This window comes from Carettochelys insculpta, chromosome 4, assembly GCF_033958435.1.
Source record: "Carettochelys insculpta isolate YL-2023 chromosome 4, ASM3395843v1, whole genome shotgun sequence".
Lineage (NCBI taxonomy): Eukaryota > Metazoa > Chordata > Testudines > Carettochelyidae > Carettochelys > Carettochelys insculpta.
Window position 1 is genome coordinate 128,140,812 of NC_134140.1, and position 21,103 is coordinate 128,161,914.

General features: G+C 42.3%; 1 protein-coding gene across 1 annotated transcript; it reads left to right on the forward strand.

The window, feature by feature from the left end:
* Positions 1-547: 547 nt before the first annotated feature.
* NUP54 (nucleoporin 54) lies at positions 548-21,037 on the forward strand. The gene is made up of 12 exons (XM_074993778.1): positions 548-668; positions 8,103-8,186; positions 8,341-8,481; positions 9,557-9,783; positions 12,209-12,396; positions 14,137-14,333; positions 15,089-15,143; positions 16,394-16,487; positions 17,773-17,880; positions 18,992-19,111; positions 19,529-19,639; positions 20,370-21,037. Exons 1-12 carry the CDS (start codon positions 617-619, stop codon positions 20,496-20,498), a joined length of 1,506 nt encoding a protein of 501 aa, XP_074849879.1. The 5' UTR covers positions 548-616; the 3' UTR covers positions 20,499-21,037.
* Positions 21,038-21,103: the final 66 nt, after the last annotated feature.

A 21,103-nucleotide genomic window follows, 5' to 3' on the forward strand; every position in this document is an offset into this window, starting at 1 on the left:
CCCAGCCCCCATTGACAGTAGTGGGAGCGGAATGCCCACCCAGCTTTGGAGGCACCAGCGTGTGAGGGGGATGAGGTTTGCAGGTCCCCTCTGCCTTGGCTCACAGCACAGCCAGCAGTGGAACCCAGGAGTCCTGGCCCCAGCCCCTTGCACTAGCCACTCTGTCAGTCCTCAAGAGTGTACCTCTCCCTCTAGGGCCACATGGTACAGCTCTTGAGTCGACAATTTCCGCCCCCCCCCGCCATTAGCCGGATTGGTATGTTCTACAGCCCTCGTTCTCTCTCCGTCCTCCCTCGCCATTCCAGTACCGCCTACGAAAGGCGCGATCCGCACACTTCACATCCAGGGGGCGGTAGAGCGGGAGGTCCGCAGTGCCACGAGATACCCTGCTCCTGTGTTCTGGGGGCGGGCCCGGTCGCTCGTTCTGGTGACGAAACAAGAGAGCGTGTGGGTACGCCATCACGAAGCGCCACCCTCCCTCTGGGTTCGGGAGCTGAGCTCTGAGACAATTAGTGCTTCCGGAGGCGGGATCATCATCACCCGGAACTGTTCCCCTGGGAGTGATCGTTTCCGGCCGGAGCCGCCGGCAGCTGTATTCTGCCGACTGTGTCGCCTCATGGCCTTCAACTTTGGGGCAACCACCGGCGCCGCCGCCGCTAACCCGACCGGTGAGTGTGGGACAGCCGCGGCGCGGGGGCGGCTGGATTTCCCCACGGCGCTTTCCCTTGCGGGGCAGCAGTGTCTTCCCAAAGCCGTGGGAGGAGAGAGAGGTGGAGCTGATGCGGGTCGGCGGGGTAGGGTGTCCCCGAAGCCGGGACAGGTCAGAGGGGCGCCTCGCCGGGGCGGGGGCCGGACGCCTTCGTAGCTGCCCAGTAGGTCCGGCCCCTCCCTGTGCCCGCTGACAGGGCTGCCTGTGCTAGCAGCGGCTCCGTGTCCGCTTCGCCCGCCCCCTCCGCCCCGAGGCATTGAAACGAAGTCTGGCAGGGCTGGGTGGAGACATGCTGAGGCCCTAAGGTATGTTAAGAGAGGCCAGAGCGTTACCAGCCATGTAATTTGTTGCAGCTGAGGCCTTGAACTGTGGGTACTCGGCTTGTGCATAACTGCGGCTCTGAAGCTAGCATGCTAAGGCGGGAGCGAGGCGGTGTCACGACTGTTCGGCCCAGCGGGTGTGCGCTGTGCGCCACACCCCCATTCAGTTGTGTCCTGCTCCGTGCCTCCCGCTGGCCGAAAGCATAGTCCAGGGTCTTCGGTGGAAATGTGTCTCTGAAACCTTTATGCAATTTAAATAAAACTTGAAGGGGACACGGACTGAGTGAATTTTTGTAGCTTTCCCTTCCAAGTTCTCGCAAGTATCGTTTGTAAACAGTATCACAATACAGGATATGCTTTTTTCAGTAGAGCTACTTGGCAGTTGATTACCTCGGCACTAAAGGGGGTCGCTAATGACAGACCAGTTTTTAAAAAATCCGAGGATTTGTCTTGAAAATGTTGATGTGTTTTAATGTGATTTTGACAAATTTAGTCATGAGGCTGTAAATCTGAAGTGGACAGCCTGCAACCCATGGGCTGTGCATCCCCTCTCTGCCCTCTTCCCTTGTGCACTGGGGTTCTGCACTTACCCACTCCTCAGGCTTCCTTCCAGTACTTCTAGAGCACAGCTGACCCTTCAAACCCTCAAGAGACAGTGGGAGGGATGTGGATAGAATGCAAATCAGCCAATTAATGGTGCTCTGGAAGTGCTGTGGGGAGGGGGTCACGTTTGGGGAAGAGGCTGTGCAGGGATTGATATTGTAAGCATAAATGTTTCTTTTCTCTCTTTTGAAGTTGATGACAGTTCTATTACTATATGAACGATTAAGTGTTTCTACTTGTTTTGAAATACTCAACATGATGTATATTAATGTATTTAATCTTATTCTTGGGATCATGGTTAGTGGGTTTGACTGACTTCAATCTTGCAGCCCCCTGAGATGGAGGAGGGCCACTCATGCAGTCCATCACTGCTTTACAAGCTGTACTAGCTAGGACTGATTAATTAGTCAAGAAGATTACTGTCAGGTAACTCAAGTATTCACAAAAGTCTTTGTGATTGCATATGACAAAGCCGATCTTTGCCCATGAAAGTTTATGCTCCAAGATATGTTAGTCTATAAGGTGCTACAGGACTTCTCTTTGGTGTTGCAAATACAGACTAACACAGCTGTCCCTCTGATTAAAAATTCTAGTGTTCAAGCCTCATAGCTTTGGTTGTGGGGGGAGCCATGTACCTCAGGGCGATGGTTTTCCTAAAGTGTTGGGAGAACTCTCCTAGCGCTGATACAGTGACCACAATGTGAAGTCGTAGACTTTTAATACTTTGTCTGCCCTGACATTTGTCTTCACTGAAGAGTAACTTGGGCTCTTGCTTAAGTGGTGCCCATAACCTGGCTTTCATCCATACATAAAAATCTCTTGTCTAACTATGGCAGTATTTACAACCAAATTACCTTGCTAGCCCTAGGGTACAGGCTAAAAGCTGTGTGCTACACACGTTCAGGCTAGTAGTCCCTCTATCTTGCAGTGTAGACACAGGCTAAAACACAGAGCTGCTGATAATTCTCCAGCACCTTCTGGAACTGCCTTTCTGCAGGTCACAGAAAGAATTGTAGTGATTCACCTTATGGTAGTGTTAAGAACCCTGATGTAGAACCCTGGAAGTCCTAGTGGGTGTCGTATCAGTGTGGGTACAGAACGGACCTGCTTGAATATGGTTTCACATTGTGCTTCTGATTGCCCCAATTAACTCTGCAGTTAAGATGTACAACTTTCCAGGATGTTGCTTTAACTATACTGGTTGTATAGTTACAACTCCCCTCATATGATTTGTTTACGTTGGTGTACATTTACTTCTTATATGTCTAGTTTCTCACGTGTGGGTGAAGGAATAACTAGACCAACATAACACTTGTATACTGATAACATCTGTGCTAAGGGTTTTACTGGTATAATTACAGCAGAAAAAAATCTTGTCTCTGACACAGTTATCTGTTTCAACTAGGCATGCATGAGGTGGGACGGGGAGGGGGAATATGATGATACTTTTATTCCTGCGTTACGTTTATATCTGTTAACACCATAGGTGAAAGTTTTTGGCTGAATCTAATTAAAAGTGCTTCTATGCTTTTTATTTCTTTAACTCTTTATTTCTTTTTTTTTTTTTTTTTTTTTTGGTCCCTGGCAATAGAAAAAACACAACAGGTTTTTACTTCAAACTAATGCTGCCTACTCTCTTTCTGCTTCCCACTTGTTAGGATTTGGTGGGCTTGAGACTGCAAACTCCACTGCCAGTGGGTTTAATTTTGGGGGTTTCGGATTAACTGCCAATCCTGCAGTGAATTTTAATATTGGGAATTTCAGTGTTTCCACTTCCTCAGCACCACCATTCAATTTTGGTAACAGTCTGGCAAGTGCAGGTAGATCACACACCCTTGTTTGTGATGAATGTTGATAGCAGAGGTCCAAGAATTCCTTTCAGAACTTTGGCATCTAAGTTTAAAAACTTCAATACTCTTTATGTTGCCCAAATTAGGTGATAAAGCTTTTAATAACTTGTAGCAAAATCTCTAAAATAACTTCCACTTATTTCTGGATTTTTTTCATGCAATTTGGTGAAATAACTGTTGAAATAAAACTACCTACTCGGTCAAATGCACACTTTCTAAACATGAAATAAACTCTGGTTTCCTTCTATTCCAAATCTAAGTCTTAATTATTTAGAAAAAGGCCAGATTTTCCGACAAACTGTAATCTCGGTTCTTTATTCAGTACTATCAGCATTTGAACAATGAGAGTAAATCTGTAAAGCCTAATTTCCTTTAGATTCTTGGACTACTGTAGTCATGTTTTTTTGTCTTTCCTATGTCTCTTCATTGGACTTCATTATCATGAATGTATCACACTTGACTAGTTTCTGTGGAAAAACAAATTTTATACGATCAGCACAAAATAATTAGCCCTCACTTTTTGTCTCTGTTCAAGTAGTTGTTAATTGGATTAAACAATTCCCTGGATCCAAGACTGTATTTAAAAGATACTCTAATCTAGCATGTTTGTTTTCTGTAATGTGGACACTGGTTATTTGTTGTGAAGGGAATCAGTAATCGAGTGTAAATTACTCAGTCGAATAATCCTATTGATTTATTTTAAATTCTTTTTCACTTGAAAACATTTGTGCCCTATATTGGTAGTATACTATTTCAGGCATTTCCATTTTTGTAGGGTTAGCCCTCAATCCTGTTCTTGCAGCTGTTCGTATAGGAATTATATGTATTCCACAGGCTTTTGTTCTGTATTACAGCACTCATGTCACTTTCACCACCTGATGAATCATGTAAATCTTATTTTAAACTGATGTTACTCTGGTACAAACTCTAATGAATTGTATTTTTCTAATACGGGCTTAACTGCAAGTTAAGATAGAGAGTTTCATTTTATTAAAATTTTCAGATTGCCATGAAACAATTTCGAAACAAAGATATCAAGTTAGCCAAAGTACAAAATAATATCAGATGGGATTTTTACTATTTATTTTATTTAATTTTTATGTTTTGCTTCCCACAAAGTTTGTTACACAGTGGGCTTGTCTACACTTGCCCCCAACTTCGAAGGGGCCATGTTAATTAGGGCAACTGGAGATTACTAGTGAAGTGCTGAGGTGAATAGGCAGCACTTCATTGGGCTGATTCTCCCCTGCGGCAATTTCAAAGCATCAGACTTCGATGTGCTGGCATGCGTGTAGCTGTGGGCACTTTGAAGTGCCTGCACACATGCAGGTACTTTGAAGTTTGATGCTTCGAAATTGCTGCGGGGGGAGAATTAGCCTAATGAAGTGCTGCATATTCACGGCAGCTCTTCCTTAATAATCTTCTGTTGCCCGGATTAACATGCCCCCTTCGAAGCTGGGGGCAAGTGTAGGCCCATCCAGTGTGTTTGAAGCTTTGGGTTTGTCACAAGAAATCTTTCATCCAGTTACATAAAGCAGATGTTCTGAATTAATGAAATTAAAGTCTGATTAAAAAAATATTGTCTGGTTTAAGTTTGATTGCGTGCACACAAGGATAGTAAATCTAGTAGATTTATAACTAAAACATAGCTTTTTTTTATTTAGATGCGTACATGTCCATAACCCTTGACTATATCCATTTGTTGAATCATGTACACCCTATTGTCGTTGATTATTGAATGCAACTTTACAATTTTAACTGAGATTGTGTAACTGTGCCACTCATAACATGCCATTTCAAGCTGACTGCTTCATTACACTATAAGAATTTTTTTTAATTTTAAAAATAATGTATTACGTGTAACTTACAAATGGCTTTACAACAGCTGATCTATTTAGTGGACTCATTTAGTTGGGATTCTGTGAGGTGCTTTCACTCTTCCTACTCTATATGTCTATTAAGACATCGTGGGGGGAGACCAATTTGTTTGGGCTGTGATGCCATTGCTTTCATATGATGTAGTATCTGGTTTTCTACTGCCTAGCCAAGTTCAGGAATAAGATGAGGGTGGAGTGATGATCTGATCTGCAGTTAGGAAAGAATCTGAAAGGTATAATGGAATGGCTTCTTTAGTCTTAGTTCAAGGAGAATTTCTCTCCTTTTGTCCAACAGTGCAGTTTGGAATTTTTTTAACTCTTAATGCCTCAGGATGCCCTAGTCTTGTCAGTGGAATGAAGTACATATTTCATCTTTTGCCTTCTAATAAGGTCATGGTTACTTTCACACATGTCCAGGTCAGAAATATGTGCTGAGCAATTTGAGATTACCGCAATATACATATCATATAGCGTTATCACTGAAAGCTCATCCATTTGTACAGCTGGTGCAGAACACCACTGCTTGCCTGCAAGGAATAGTAGCAACAGTGAGCAACTTAGCGCCATTTTGTGTACATGCATTGGTTGGTTTCTTAATGCCAGATGACATGAAAGTTGGTGTTGTCAATCTATAAAGTTCTATATGGTTTGAATCTTGGATATGTAGAAATCTTTGGCTCTGAGCTCTGGCCAAAAGTAAAGCTGAAGAATTTCAACAGTACTCAAGCATCAAGAAATTAATAAAATTTGCAAACTAACTCTCGCCCTTCACTTTTCTTCCCCACTCAAACCCTATGAAAAATCAGCCTTCTCTAGAATGAAACCAATGAAGTATTTTAGTCCCAAGGCCTCCTCAACCTCCATCTCTTGAGATTTTACCATGGGATCGTGCTGTGCTGTGACAGGAAAGCAGCTGATAAGGTGTTTTAATAAGTGTGTCACATAGATCACTTTCTTGCCTATCAACATCCTATATCTCTGTGGTAGCTACAGTAATGGAAAAATTAATCTTTCTTGTGGTCTTTCCCCTACATGTCCTCCCTTCTCTTAAGTTCCCCTTTTCCCTGGATATGCTGCTCAGTCTTCTGGTCCTTTTTTTCCCTGGGCCCTTACAGACTTATACATCCTTGTTACCAGGACATTGTCCCTGTGGGACCTCTCCTATTTTATTTCAGCTGTGTAGTAGAGGTCCTTAGTAGAGGCATCTCCAGCTTTACAGGCTCTTGTCATGAAGTGCCTGAACATCTGTGGAAGCAGCAAGAAATAAAGATGATCCAGCTCCATATGACTAGCCAGCTCTTTACTGACCCATCGTGTGAACCATTGGTTTACCTCTTTAGCTAAGAAAAGTAAAATCTCCATCATGTTTGCTGGTTTTCATACAGCCAGTGATCCCTGGAATCTGGGTGTTGCTAGCTCTTAAAGGGACATTCCAAACAGAGTATATTGCCCTGGAGGTGGGCAGAGGGGGCCGCAAAAGCTGGGATTACCACATGAAATCCATTCCCAGAAAGAAAGTCTGTAACTTCCAAATATTTTAGAGTTGGAAGAGGACTGCTAGATTGTGGCCTTATGTTTAGCCTATTCAAGGTACTGATTTTTTTTTTAATTGTGCCTGGGATTAAAGTCAGGGCAAAGGCACCCATTGCATATATGAAACCCAGAAGTTCTTCATCTTGCTAACAGTAACTCTATCTTCTCCAGGCAAGTCTTTTGAAGTATTACTATCTTGTATTCATTCTGCTGTCCTGGCCAAGCAGTGGGATGGCAAGGTTGTAGTTAGAGATTTGAAAAGATATTATATAACTGGGTGCTATCAATTTATTGAGGACATATCATAGAATGTGACTGAGCTGAGACACATCATATTACATGTTAAAGAGGTTCTACTGTGTGACTTTTTGATTGTTCCTCTGAAGAACTGGGCACTTTCCTTTATGTTGTAAACTATTCCGACAGATCCATCCTCCTAACGACCCTGTGTGTCACACTATGGACCTGATCCTGAAAACTGATGAACACAGAGACACATTCATTCATGCTGAGACCATGGAAGTCAGCAGAGTGCCACAAAAGTCTGCCCCCATAGATTTTCTTGCAGGATTGGAACATAGAATGTCATCTTTCTGCTGATGTGAACAATGCTGGCTTTGCCACATGGGTGTGTGTTTTATTTAACACCCACACACGCACCCTTACCCTTATACAACATTATTCCAGAGTTTTAGGTCATCTTTACTGTCATCGTGTTCTTGCTCATATGCAACCATTGCGTGCAAGATGCTTAGTTTTACCCAAATGTTACTAGCTCTTATTTACAGTTTTATTTAAATGGTCTTTTATATTAAAAACGTATCCTATCCCAAAAAATCCAGTTATTCTAGAGAATTAATGTGACAAATATGAGTACTAGTTATAATCCCCACATTCAGGATCTAATAACTTTCTTGATAGATGAGGAACTTAAATTAACTAAAGCATGTGGATTTTTCCCCCCCCCCAGCTTTTGTAGGTCATGTGACAAGTTAAATATGTATTGCTTTCTTGTCTCCACTTCTCATGTTTACTTTATGGTCAGTAAAGTAAATAACTGATGAGAAAAATTTGCTTGTGCCACAACACATTCGTCTCATAGTCTTCCTTCATAAAATCATTGCACTGGTGTATGCAGTTTATCATGAGCTACAAGAGATTGAACTTTGTGGAAAAGCTACCCTGTTTATTTCTATAATTTATTTACTAGGTGCCTTTGGAGGATTTGGGACAACTACCACTGCTCCTGGGTCAGCATTTAGCTTCTCTGCTCCTACCAACACAGGCACCACTGGTGAGAGACCATCATTTTCAGTGCATACGTGATTTTGAATTAAACGTAGCATCAGGTTTAGAATTTATCTGTATTTGCAGTTTGTGTGTAAATCTTCTGATTTCTCTTTTGATTTCCTTCCTGCCTTCCCCCCCTCCCCCTGCTCTCTTCTAAGGACTCTTTGGTGCTACCCAAAACAAAGGTTTTGGATTTGGTACTGGATTTGGCCCAGCAGCAGGAACTGGTACTGGGCTAGGTACTGGTTTAGGAACTGGTTTAGGCTTTGGAGGTTTCAGCACCCAACAGCAGCAGCCCAGTAAGTACACAGACTTCTATTTCTTTTAGAAACTAATGTTATCAAGAAAAATAGCCCTTGCTCATGACTTCTGTGTAATCAGGATATTAGCATGAATTTACTTACGAGTAATGGGCAAAAAGTGGGAAATTCTAGCAGCTGAATGTATTAAGCTGCTCTTTTGTGCCCCGAGAACCATTAGTGAAGGCTTCCCTCTGCCTGGGAATACTAGACCACAGCAAAGATTTTAGTGCCAGAGGTGGAAAGGCCTTGTCGAATTGGTCGCCCTTCTTGCTCTGCTTCACTAACCCTTCACACTGCCAAATGTTCTGCTTTAGGCAAGAAATATTTTTTTTGAGATGTAGCTGGTCACCCTGTGACCATCAGGAAGGGAGTCTGAGAATGCCCAAAACAACATATCTGGTAAGAAGCCCTCTAACCTGCTAGTCTGGGCCTCATTCGTTTTATGTGCACCAGAGTAATAAGCAACTGTGTGTAGGATGGAGGAAGCCTATGGCTTCAAAAGGAAAAGTGACTGCCCCCCTCAGATTTAGGATGCCCAGTTGTCCAGGCTTTTCTAGAGGCCTACTGCTCCTATGAAGTTAGACGCTCTCCTCATGAGGAAACTCCCTTTCCCTTAGAAATGGAGTTGGTGAAACATAGGACGTTTATTGCAGTGAACAATGCTGTATAATTCATAGTCTGTTTTTTTACACAACACCAAAGCCTGGGGATGGGGTGGGGCATCTAGTCTAAAAATTCACCTTTTGTCAGGTTTACCATATTAAGTTCCTCTTGCTCAAATTGCTACAGATTGCTCTTGAAAACCAATCTTTGGCACGTTCCGAGTAGTTTCAAGATTTATCAGTAAAGCATCCATCCCTTTGGACCGAAAAAAGAACTGCTGTTCATCTAGCTTTCTTTAAGAAGAAAGTGGATATAATGCCATTTACAATCAAGCTTTATGTTATTGTTTACCCACAGACTTCTTGGTGACCTCCAAAATGCTGTGTTAATTGGTAAATCTTTCTTCCTCAAGAACCGTTTTTTGTGTCTGATTTTTTTTTTTTTTTTTTTTTTTTTTTTTTTTTTAAAGCATTAGGTGGCTTGTTTGGTCAGCCCACTCAGACACCCACCCAGTCCAACCAGCTGATAAACACAGCCAGTGCTCTTTCTGCTCCTACACTCTTGGGAGATGAGCGGGATGCTATTTTGGCAAAGTGGAACCAGCTGCAAGCCTTCTGGGGGACAGGCAAAGGCTATTTTAACAGCAACATTGCTCCAGTGGAATTCACACAGGAAAACCCATTTTGCAGATTTAAGGTATGATGGTTGTGGTATTTACCCGAATAATTTGAGATCATTTGCAGTCTTCTGTTTTTCTCAAACATGCATGGTGGAGTTAATTTAGCTATTGCTAAATCTGAGTGTGTAGAAATATAGTACATTCTTCAGGTTAGGATGTCTCATTCAAATGTGCATGGGATAGAGCTCTGAGTGGTACGCTCTGCTGAAAACTTAGGTCCTGCTGAAGTGTTACAAATGACATACATACTCCTGTGAGCAATAAAACAAATTAAGTATTCCAGGACAGTGTCAGGAGAATTAAGATCACTCACCATTCAAGATGAGCACTGATCCACTACAAATTGCTTCTGGTGTCCAATTACAAATAGTAACAATTGAAATTAACTTTCAAATGCATTTTATGCTTTAGAAGGACTTCTTTTGAGATGCAGAAGGGTAAACTTAATGTTGTTCTCTGTGTTAACTTGTGCAAAAGGAAACTATTTTCTAAATGTTGCCTGCTTGATGTTTTTGGTAGAACTTGTTCCCTTCTGTATCAGCTAGATTCAGACCAGCTTATTGTGATTTGAACTCACCTCCTTTTATCTGCTAGAGCCTTTAAGCTGCTTTTATTGCAATGTCCCGGTTTCCAGTTCTGCTGTGTCAGCAATGAGTACAGAGGTTCCTCATCCGCCACAAGTCTGATGCTTACTCTAGCTCAGCTACAGACCAACTAATGGACAAATCAAAGACACTAATAAGCCTAGCTTTCTGTACCTGTTTGAGGAAGCTGCCTAAGAAATACAGGTTTCACTCTGAATGAATGTTCATGTGCAGGCTTGTTGCAAAGAGAATAAACAGATGTCTTAAAAACAAGTTTGGAACCAAATTAAGAGAGGATGTAGTCTTCAGTCCTTTCTAGCTCAGCTCATAGCAGAGGTCCTTGAGAGGTGAGGAGCCAGAATCAAAATTGGGATTGAAGGCAAAATAGAGGGAACACCCCCATGTGCGTGCACACAGCAACACCCGCCACCCCCAACAACCCTCTTTGCCCACCCCACTGTGTGGAAAGTATGTCCCAAGATGGGATATTGAGTTGCATCAACCAGATTGAAATTTGCAGTTAGATTAAGTATTAATCTTTCATAGAACAGGTAGAGGGTTTGTAAAGAAAATAAGATTTGTTTTTTAAATGCAGGCATTCAGAACTCTATCCCTATACACTGAGATGGAGAAGTAACTGTCTTGAGTGTACTGGAGTTCACAAGTACTGCATCTGGATCATCAAGATTTCTTTTTCATTTATGCCTTAACCTATAGAAGAACTCCAAAGGTACACGTTGAGTTGTATGCCTCAATATCTTCTGACTCAATCAGTATTGTGTAGAGTGGAATTTCCAGAGAGCCCCAGAGATTGGAAGTGGTGCAGTTGTTAAAATGGCTGCTGTCATTATGAGGTATTAATATAGAATACCACTCTAATCAGCACTGGTGATGTCAGCTGTTGTACCCGTTCTGGGTACCACTCTAAGAAAGGTGTGGACAAATTGGAGAAAGCCCAGAGGACAGCAACACAAAAGGACAAAAAAAGATTTAAAGACTTGATCAGTGTGGAAAGGTTAAAAGCTTGGGCATGTTTAGTCTTGTGAAAAGAAGACTGAGCGAGACCTGGTAAGTTCTCAAATATATTAAGGGCTGTGGGGATGATGATTAGTAGTTCTGCATGTCCACTGAAGGTAGGACAAGAGAAAATGAGTTTAATCTGCAGCAAGGCAGATTTAAGTTGGAAATCTCTCTTCTTCTAACTATTTGGGGCATTCAGTGGAACAGGCTTCCAAGGAAGATTGTGGAATCATTATTGTTGAAGGTTTTTTAAGGACGGGTTAGAAAAATGTCTGTCAGGGATGATCTAGGTATACTTCATCCTGCCTCTGGACTAGATGACCTTCTGAGATCTCTTCCAGAGCTAAATTTCTAAGATGTTTATCTTCGTTATCTTTTATTTCTCTGTCACAGGATTTTTTTTTAATACCAAGCACAACAAATCATAATCCCCTTCTCTGTTTACATTCATGGTTTAGAAAATGTATAAAATTGTTATTTAATACATTTCAGTCCTAAATCACTAACAAGATTTCTGTTGTCCAACCCAGAATCTTCCCAACTGTCCAAAATTTCTCAGAGGCAGAGAATGGACACTTTAGAAAATTTGCTTAAACCATTTCAAAAGCAACTTTACCGGTAGCTCAACAAATGCACTTTTAGAAAATGGGAGTGCATTTAACACCTTAACAATTATTCAGATAGTATGGTTATATTTGGAATTAGTTGGAAACATGCCTTATAAAGTGCCAGACTGCATTCTTGAAGGTCTGAATGTTATCTTCTCCCACACCTATCTGTTGGTGTATTCCACATTCAAGTGAACCTTCCATAACATCCAGTTTGGCTTTTCCCCCAGGCTGTGGGCTACAGTTGTATGCCCAACAACAAGGATGAAGATGGACTGGTGGTCTTAGTCTTCAATAGAAAAGAAGCAGATATTCGAAACCAGCAGCAGCAGCTAGTGGAATCACTACACAAAATTTTGGGAGGAAACCAAACACTTACAGTCAATGTAGAAGGTGTTAAAACAATGCCAGATGACCAGTACGTGATTATTTTATTATACAGTTTTGCCGCCTCCTCTGCCAGGTTCTTTGTGTATGTGTAAGGTGTTGATTCTTGAAGTCAATCTGCTTTAATATAGATTTTTGTCTGCTGAAACTCCTATAAGAGCCTTATAGTAATACTCAAATGTATGTTTAAAGTTTTAATGTTTCTGTTCTTAATATAGTAACATCTGTGTTCTTCAACAGTATCAATTTATTTGCCTACATGTTTTAGCCTATTTTTTTTGTTTTCTTTTAATTTCTTTCCACTGTTTCTGGTGGATCACTAACTTCAATGTCTTTTCCTTGGTTTACTTGGCATTCATGTCAGTCCAGTGAAGTTCTGAGAATATTCTTATCTTGAGATTCCTCTGCTCAGCAGCAGCACAGGGAACATAAAGAATGTGTGCAGTGGTTTAACTGGGTTAAATGCACCAAGTATTTTAAACAGCGGAGAGTGTTCCCGACCAGTAAGATATTTAAGACTGATAGTTTTTTGGACCATTGCTGACAAGGTAACTGTTAGCATTTCACACCAGAAATATTTGCTTTAGAGTTAAGTTTGCTTACGGACCATGTCTGATGTACCAGCTTTAGGGATGTTAAAGGTTTACCAGTTCCAGTTAACCAGTATGGGCTAGAGCAAACCCACAGAGGCTGAGGGGTTGTTCTAGCCATGCAAGAACACTGTGGATGGAGGTGCTCCATCTGGTCCAGACTAGTGGCCCCCAACCCTATGCTCTGGCCCAGCTGGAGCACATTTGCCTGTGGTATACCCAGGGCCACAGTGCTCAGGGCCTGCTCTGGCCCAGCTGGAGCACGTGGCAAAGCCTGCCCCTTCCCGACCCCCACCGCCCCACACACCCATCCACCCTGAGGCTATGTGGACAGGGGCTGCTCGGGGCACCATGAGCAGGGGCTCCCTAGCCACCCCCCAAACCTTTTTAAGCAGCTAAACCCAGTGTTTAGCCAGTTAACCAATTAAATGGGATTTTATATCCCTAACCAGAGAACTGTTCCTATACACCTGTGTACCTAAAGTATTTCTTTACCTGACATACGGACTGGCTTGATATATGAAAAGACAAGAAATGTGATACTCCAGTAATAGAATTTAGGCTTGGTCAGGGCTGGTTCTAGGCATGGGTGAGCAGGGTAGTCACCCTGAGCACTAACTTCAAGATGGCACCACCAAAGTTCTGGTGACTGGGGACATTTCTTAGCTCCTCCCTCCATCCCCTGCTCGGTTGGCTGTGCTTTTTTTGCCTACTGGTTGGGGGCAGAAGAAGGGCGGTGCACAGAATTTTTGTGTGTTTTGGGTGGGCGGTAAAACATCTCGGGCTGCTCCAGAACTAGGCTGACACAATGTAGGAAGTTACGTGCAGGTTATCATGCTCATCTTGCTTTGTTACCAAAACGTGAACAGGTGGTGGTTTCTAATACACGCTGGCCGCACATCAGTGTCTAAGCACTTTTCGTGCTCCATAGGTTTGTAGTTTCATTTAACCGGTATTTGACTTCTGAACACTTGATTAATATTTCCTTATAATGCTGGATGTGATACTCTTTTTCTCCCTGTTTGCTATATTAGTCACTAGTAAATATTTTCTGTGATATTTAATTGACTGGAACGTATTAATTAAACACAGTTATGCTGTTTCAGTTATTTCTGTAAACCATTAACTAATTTGTGTCTTTGTGTTCTTACTTTTCTTTCCGGATGCATTTGCTTGTTCAGGACTGAAGTTGTCATTTATGTTGTTGAGCGGTCGCCAAATGGGACTTCAAGGAGAGTTCCAGCAACAGCCCTGTATGCTCATTTTGAACAAGTCAACATAAAAACATCACTGCAGCAGCTTGGCGTTACCCTTTCCATGGCCAGAACAGAACTTTCTCCAGCACAAATCAAACAGCTTCTGCAGAACCCTCCTGCTGGTATATAGTAGTATGCTAAAATAGTTGGTAAACAAAAACACTTCATGTTCTCCATTTACATCGTGAGTTTGTCATCCTGAAAAACTGAACTTCTAAAGTATAGGTTGATGCATATGACGAGCTGTAAATAATGGGTTTTTAATAGGCATGAATTTCAACATTTTAGTTTATTATAAATAAATATCTAACTAAATAGTTCAGATAATGCAATCCATTTATGGGCAGCTAGCATAAAAAAGCATCGTGCAGGTGAAGTGTGACCTGTCAATTTAACTTCACAACAAAGTTAATATAGTACATTCATTAATTGGATTTTAAAATGGGGTCAGCAGACTTCTACACACACAAATCAGTTGCTTTACCCATAGAAGAAAGGGTTAACTTTGCTCTGGTGCCGGGGAAATATTAACTCTGTACGTCTTGATATCACAACCTATTTCATTCAGTACGTTTGTTCATGACATTGAGGAGACTGATTTGATATTAATCAGCAGACAAAACAAAAGTAATACAGTAAATCCAAAGATGCATTAACACAGGAATCTGCATAATCTGGGTTACTGGCCATGCCAAGGAAGACCCAGTTTCGTGAAAGACGGTATACCCAGGGAGGAATAAATTGTGGCATTCAGTTTCACAGCTGTTGTCAGTGTGTGGCACTTTGATCAGATTTGATAAACTTGAGTTACCCACCATATAATGCAAAAGCCATTAAGATTGTCTTTAAAATTATTTCTGTTTTTTTTTTCTTGTAGGTGTTGATCCTATTATCTGGGAACAGGCCAAAGTAGATAATCCTGATCCTGAAAAGTAAATGTCTTTTTTTTGTTGTTTCTGTAAATATGAATAAACTGTGTGAATTTACTCGTATAAACACTTTCTGAAATAACTTCCAGGTAACTTTTAGGAGCTATTTTAGAGTTAGAGCTGTGTTTTATAGGACTATAACTACAGGGTAGTGATGAAAGAATAGCCACAGAATTGTACAGATCTTCCTCACAAAAATCCCAGTTAAGTAAAGATCTATCTCTAGGATGCAGGGTAAGGAAAGAGAAGCCCATTCACTAACTTTCATCTCCTTCCTTCTCCCTCTCCTGAGCTGATCAGGTCTCTGTTAGTTATAGAGGTATGTGTACAAGGTAGGCCACACCCCCTCGCTTTTTTATATATAAATATGGTAAATTTTGTGTCAGAGGAGGCCTGTGGGATTGGGGTCAGAAGTCATGTCTGTTTCAGGTTGCAATGGGCAGAAGGCTGTGAATTCTTGCTCAGTAGGGGCAACCTGTGAGCTGCAGGCTGTATGTGGCCAATCAGGGTAATCCGTTGGTGGGCCATGAGACATTTTCTGACATCGCCTGTCCAAACACGCCATGCCTTTCCCCTTAGCTCCCAGAGGCTGCAGTTCACCATTCCTGGCCAATGAGAGCTGCAGGAAATGGCAGCCAGCGTGTCCCTGTGGGCCATGCTTCCCACGGTTCCCACTGGCTGGGAATGGTGAACTGCGGCCATGGGGAGCTGTGCGGGGACTGTGCCTGTGGACAGTCACCATCAGCAAAATATCTCAAGGCCCATCAGTGGATGGCCCTGATGGGCTGCAGGTTGCCCACCACTGCTCCAGGATATGTTAACTGTTTGGAGCTGTTAGCTGACTGTTTATGTACAGTTGCAGGACTAATAGGAGGGGTTTAACCCCAAGAAATGTGCTGGTTTGAAGTTCAGATACATCAATCTCCTCCATAGTTGGAAGAGGGGTGAGGACTGTTGAACTTAACAACTGTAATTACAGAGGTAGCTGTGTTAGTTTGTATCTTTGCAAGACAAAGCAAGCAGTCCTGTTGCATCTTATAATACTGTTAGTCTTTTTTATTAGGTAATGAGCTATAAAGAAGTGGATCTTTCCCATGAAAGCTCCTTACCTAATAATATTGCTGGTCTTTAAATTGTAATTACAGTGGGTTTCCTCATTCTTGTAATGAACACAGAGGCTGCAGTTCAGTAATAGTTTGCTAAATATAACTATAAATCCCGAGTTTAATCTTTAAAAACTTCTGTTCCCATAGGCTTATTCCTGTGCCCATGGTAGGTTTCAAAGAGCTGTTGAGACGGTTAAAGGTCCAAGATCAGATGACTAAGCAGCATCAGACCAGATTAGACGTAAGTGTTACCTTCTTGACACCATTCATTATGATCATGCTTGGAGATAATGGATTTAGCCCTTGAAATGTGGGACTCTTGTGGACTTAAATCATGACTTCCCACTGCCGCAAACTATTTGTGGAAATGTTAATACTTTAGCCTACATTCCTCTGCCCATGGTGGTAGCAGTGTAGAGCTGTTAAACACCCACGGCTGGCCTGAGTCGGCTGACTCAGGTTCATGGGCTGTAGAGCTGTAAAATTGCTATGTTGGGGGCTGAGCTGTCCGATCCTCCATGTCAGACCTCAGCCTGAATGTTTACACAGCTGTTTTTAGCCTTGCAGCTTGAATCCTTAGAGTTAGCTGACCTGGGTCAGCTGCAGCTGTGCCCAGCATTTTTATCCCACTGGACGTGTACCATGGAAGCCTGCATCTCTGCAGTCATGAGCATTTGTGTTCACAATAATGTCTTTAAGTAGGTGTCTTAGCTGAATCAGGGAGCGCAAGGCTACCCTTAGGGAAGCTGTTGGGATTCTTATATATATTGCATATTTCCCACCATGTTATCCACTGGAGCTGAAGGCTTATGAAATTGTACTCATGCTTCCATTTAAAAAGCAGCTGATCTCTGCTTTGTGTCTTCTCATCTGCTCCCTTGAAAGAAAATTGTCACCTTTCTGGCTATGACCAAGGCTAAAATTAACGCATTCAGGCATTTTTCGAAAGCCTCCAAGTTAGGCAGCCCACTCCTTCTGACTTCCAGTGAGTGGGGTACTTAATATCTTTTTAGGTCTCCTGAAAATGCCAGCCTTAGCACCTGACACAGCCTCAGTTTGGGATGTGTACATTAGGCACTGATCCTGTAGGGAAGGGTGCACTGTAACTACCTGACTGGAAAAGCTATTCTCACTTTTTGAGGGGACACAGGTGGCAAGCAGGGAATGTGTTAAGGATACTGACAAAATAAGGTGTTCCTGTTTCTCCTGCTCAGGAGAATATTTAAAACTTTTCAGATAATTACGTACAAAACAGAATAACGGTGATTGCGTAGATGGGCTGGAGCAGACACCATTGTTAAAGGGTGTACAAGGGCATTCTTAGATGAGCTACTCCACACTTTTTGCAGGTTTTTTTTGAATATGGCCCCCTTTCCGTTAGGATTAATTATGTTCTGGAACTTTAATGGCCTGAAAAATTAGTGCTGGTACTCGTACGGTTGTCTTACACGCAGGATCTTTTTTCTGTAAAAAGATAAAAATCGCTGTTTGTTGGAGCTCCAGGTGCAACTACGTTCTTCTTTCAGATAATATCCGAAGATATTAGTGAGCTGCAGAAAAATCAGACGACAACTATGGCAAAAATAGCACAGTACAAGAGGAAACTGATGGATCTGTCTCACAGAACCTTACAGGTAATGCTGAGATGCTTTCAGTTATTTGATCCAATGTGTGCTCCACAGCTCGGCTTAGTCTTTCTTGAACAGCCCTACTTCCCGTTCCTGGGACTATTTGTCAGTTTGTGTGCAAGTTTCCCTCTCCTGAACACCAGGGACTTCCCAAAAAAGCTGCCTAAGGTTTTGTGCCAGAGTTGGAACGAGTCAGGTTTTGTTAACCCAGTTTTAAGTGGTTTAGATCCTGTACCTGCCCAGATTTATACCAATTCTTTATAAACTCCTTTCCCTAGTGGATTGATTGAAACTGAGTGTATGCATGCTGGCACAAGCAGAAGTTTAATCTGAAATGATTTCTTTACACTCCCAGTGAAGGTGCTCAAGGCTGCTGGTTTATTGGATTTATTATTCTTTTCGTCGTGTGGTTGGTTTGCTCATTGGCAGTTGAAAACTCCCTTCTGTCAAATCTCTAATCTGAGGTTGAGTAAAAGGCTAAAAAGTCTTCTGTGAGAGGGGTGAACAGATGGACGGAGTGGGAAGTGGTCACAACAAACCACCCCCCACCATCAAGTAAGAGGGGACCAGCTCCCCCCCACCCCACCCATGGATGAGGATCTGGGGGGAAGGATTGGCAGGGAGCACTTGCTGCTCTGCTGACCTGAGCTCTGCTTAAAATGCAGGGAGCTCTGCTCTTCCCCAGCAGCTGCCACTCCCACTCTGCAGACCCAAGCTTGAGTTTAAAGCAGCACAAGTGTGTGTGTGTGTGTGTGTGTGTGTGTGTGTGTGTGTGTGTACACGCGCACACACACAAGGAAGCAAGCAAGCTCGGGGGCACCCCAGGCCCCTATGCAATTTCTCCCACCCCTTCAGTGGGCCTGCTTACAGCATAGAAATTGACACACAGCCTACAAGTGGGGGGGTGAGGTAATCTTTGCACTTTTGTTACGCTGACCTCACCCATCTTGTCTCTAATAGCCTGAGAGTGTAATAATGCATACAGCATGCATGGCAGCTTTTAGACACATTACTCTTCTGTCAGCCAGGTGCTGGAGAATCTTAATGTTTGGTGTTTATGAGCATAAACCAAGTGTGTAGTCATTGCAAAGCTCAATTGCCATGGCTCCATTTGCAGGTGTTAATTAAACAAGAGATCCAGAGGAAAAGTGGCTATGCCATTCAGGCTGATGAAGAGCAGCTCCGGGTACAATTAGATACAATTCAATGTGAACTCAATGCACCAACTCAGTTCAAGGTGAGTCACTTATGAGGTCTCCCCACAGAAACTTGGGTTCTTGATGTACATAATGTTGTAAAGAAACACCCCCAGAACTGTTAAGTGTTTGTAGGTCATGTTCTTTCCTAGGAGAAATATGGACATTTTCCCTGTTAATTTGACTCAGTTGCAAGTCCTAAACCCAGGTGTGGTTTTTTGTTTTTTTTTTTTTGGCAGAGGGTGGTGGGGGCAAGAAGATGGGCCCTACAAAGCAAATACTGAAACAGTCATGAATGGTATTTTACTGTTGTGTACTCCCATTTTTATTTAAAAAAAAAAAAAAGTGAAGCTGAGCCAAAATCTTAACTCTAACACACCTTTCTCTCTCAGGCCTATGGCTGTGGGGGGCGCACCTGCTTTTCTGTCCTCATACTTGTGGCTCCCATCTATTTGTAGGGTCGACTAAATGAGCTGATGTCTCAGATCAGGATGCAAAATCATTTTGGAGCAGTTCGGGCTGAAGAGAGGTACTATATTGATGCAGATCTCTTACAAGAAATCAAGCAGGTAAGTATTCCTGGCAGAGACCTACGTGCAGGATTCGTGCACAGCCTATATGTAAAAAGCTGGAAAACAGTGGTGCTGGGAGTTCCAGCAAAGCTCTGGACCCTCAGGTGCCCTTAGTATGTGCTTGTTGTTGGGTTTTCCCTAGACTCCTAGCGCTGTTCTTTGCCATCTTGATGTGTAGGGGAGTTCTGTTCCTGCAGTGCCCCAAGCAATCCACATGCATGGCTGGCTACCAGGAAGCGCAGATCCTAGGAAACCACTCACAGGACTTCAGGTTCCTTGGCCTATTAGAGGGCCAGTTGGGAGCCCTGGATGAGAAGGCAGGTCCAGAGCCTAACCTACTGGATGCTGGTCTGAGGGCTGCAAATCAGCTATCTTTAGCTGGGTTGTCTGTGCTAGCTGAAAAAGCCCTGTCAACCCTGGAACTCAGTGTCTTGGCAGAAGTTTAATTCAATCTGCATTTTCCAACCTGCTCTGATATTGAGTGAATTCAGCTGTGTCTTCTGTAACAAATTTAAAGGCCTTCTGGCATGAGACTGTGTATTCTTGGCACAAGAATGTACTGTAGCTTACAAAGAGTAAACTTATAGCTGCTATAATAACTTAAGGGTATTTTAGAGAGGTCCTAAGCATATTCGGATCTTTTATTCAAATAGGGGCTCAGATGTAGGTTGTGGGATAAATGCTACAGCTGAAGTGTTTGCTCACCTTCTTTCTTTAATTGTTCTAGCATTTGAAGCAGCAACAGGAAGGCCTGAGTCATTTGATTAGCATAATAAAAGATGACCTGGAAGATATAAAATTAATAGAACATGGATTGAATGAGAGCATCCCCATCAGAGGAGGAAACTTCAGTTGACTTGTCCTAACCCACTGTTGGTGTATCAAATGCATTTGCTTTGTTTCAAGGTTCACTTTCAAAGGCTGAAACTGACCAAGTTTAAAAAATGCAAACTTAACAGGCTTCTCAGAAATTTGGTATTGGCTGTGTAATCTTTTGTACTGGCGAAGCCTCTTCTGTGTTTATCAAACTCACTGACCTTTGGAAGGTTTAAATATATGAAGCTATACAGGCTTTAATGAAAGAAACTGAATCTGTTTAGATACTTGTTCTACTATAAAAGTTATGTACTATTGTACATTTTTACAACAGCATTGTTCTTCCATGCAATGCTAAGCAAATCTTTCCTTTTTGTGGTGAGTAAAACCATGAATCTACATCACAAAATTAGACACACCAAAATAAGTAGGCTGTTGCAAACTTGTACTTTACACTATAAACATGTTTAATATTGTTTATCTGCAGGGGGACATTGTGGGTTTAATGTCATGGATGTAATGTGACTTTTTATATTTTGCTTATTTAGGAAATAGAATAAAATACCCACTTTAAACACTTGTCTTATCTATCTTGGTGCCTTATTTCTAAAGCCAAAAGCTTGTCTTTGTATTAAGTTACAGAGC

Bases quoted from the DNA above. Each gene is read 5' to 3' on its own strand.
- NUP54 (XM_074993778.1), top strand. From the start codon at position 617: ATGGCCTTCAACTTTGGGGCAACCACCGGCGCCGCCGCCGCTAACCCG. The intron at 14,334-15,088 runs GTATATAGTAGT...TTTTTCTTGTAG, and splicing joins TCTGCAGAACCCTCCTGCTG to GTGTTGATCCTATTATCTGG. The intron at 19,640-20,369 runs GTAAGTATTCCT...TAATTGTTCTAG, and splicing joins TCTTACAAGAAATCAAGCAG to CATTTGAAGCAGCAACAGGA.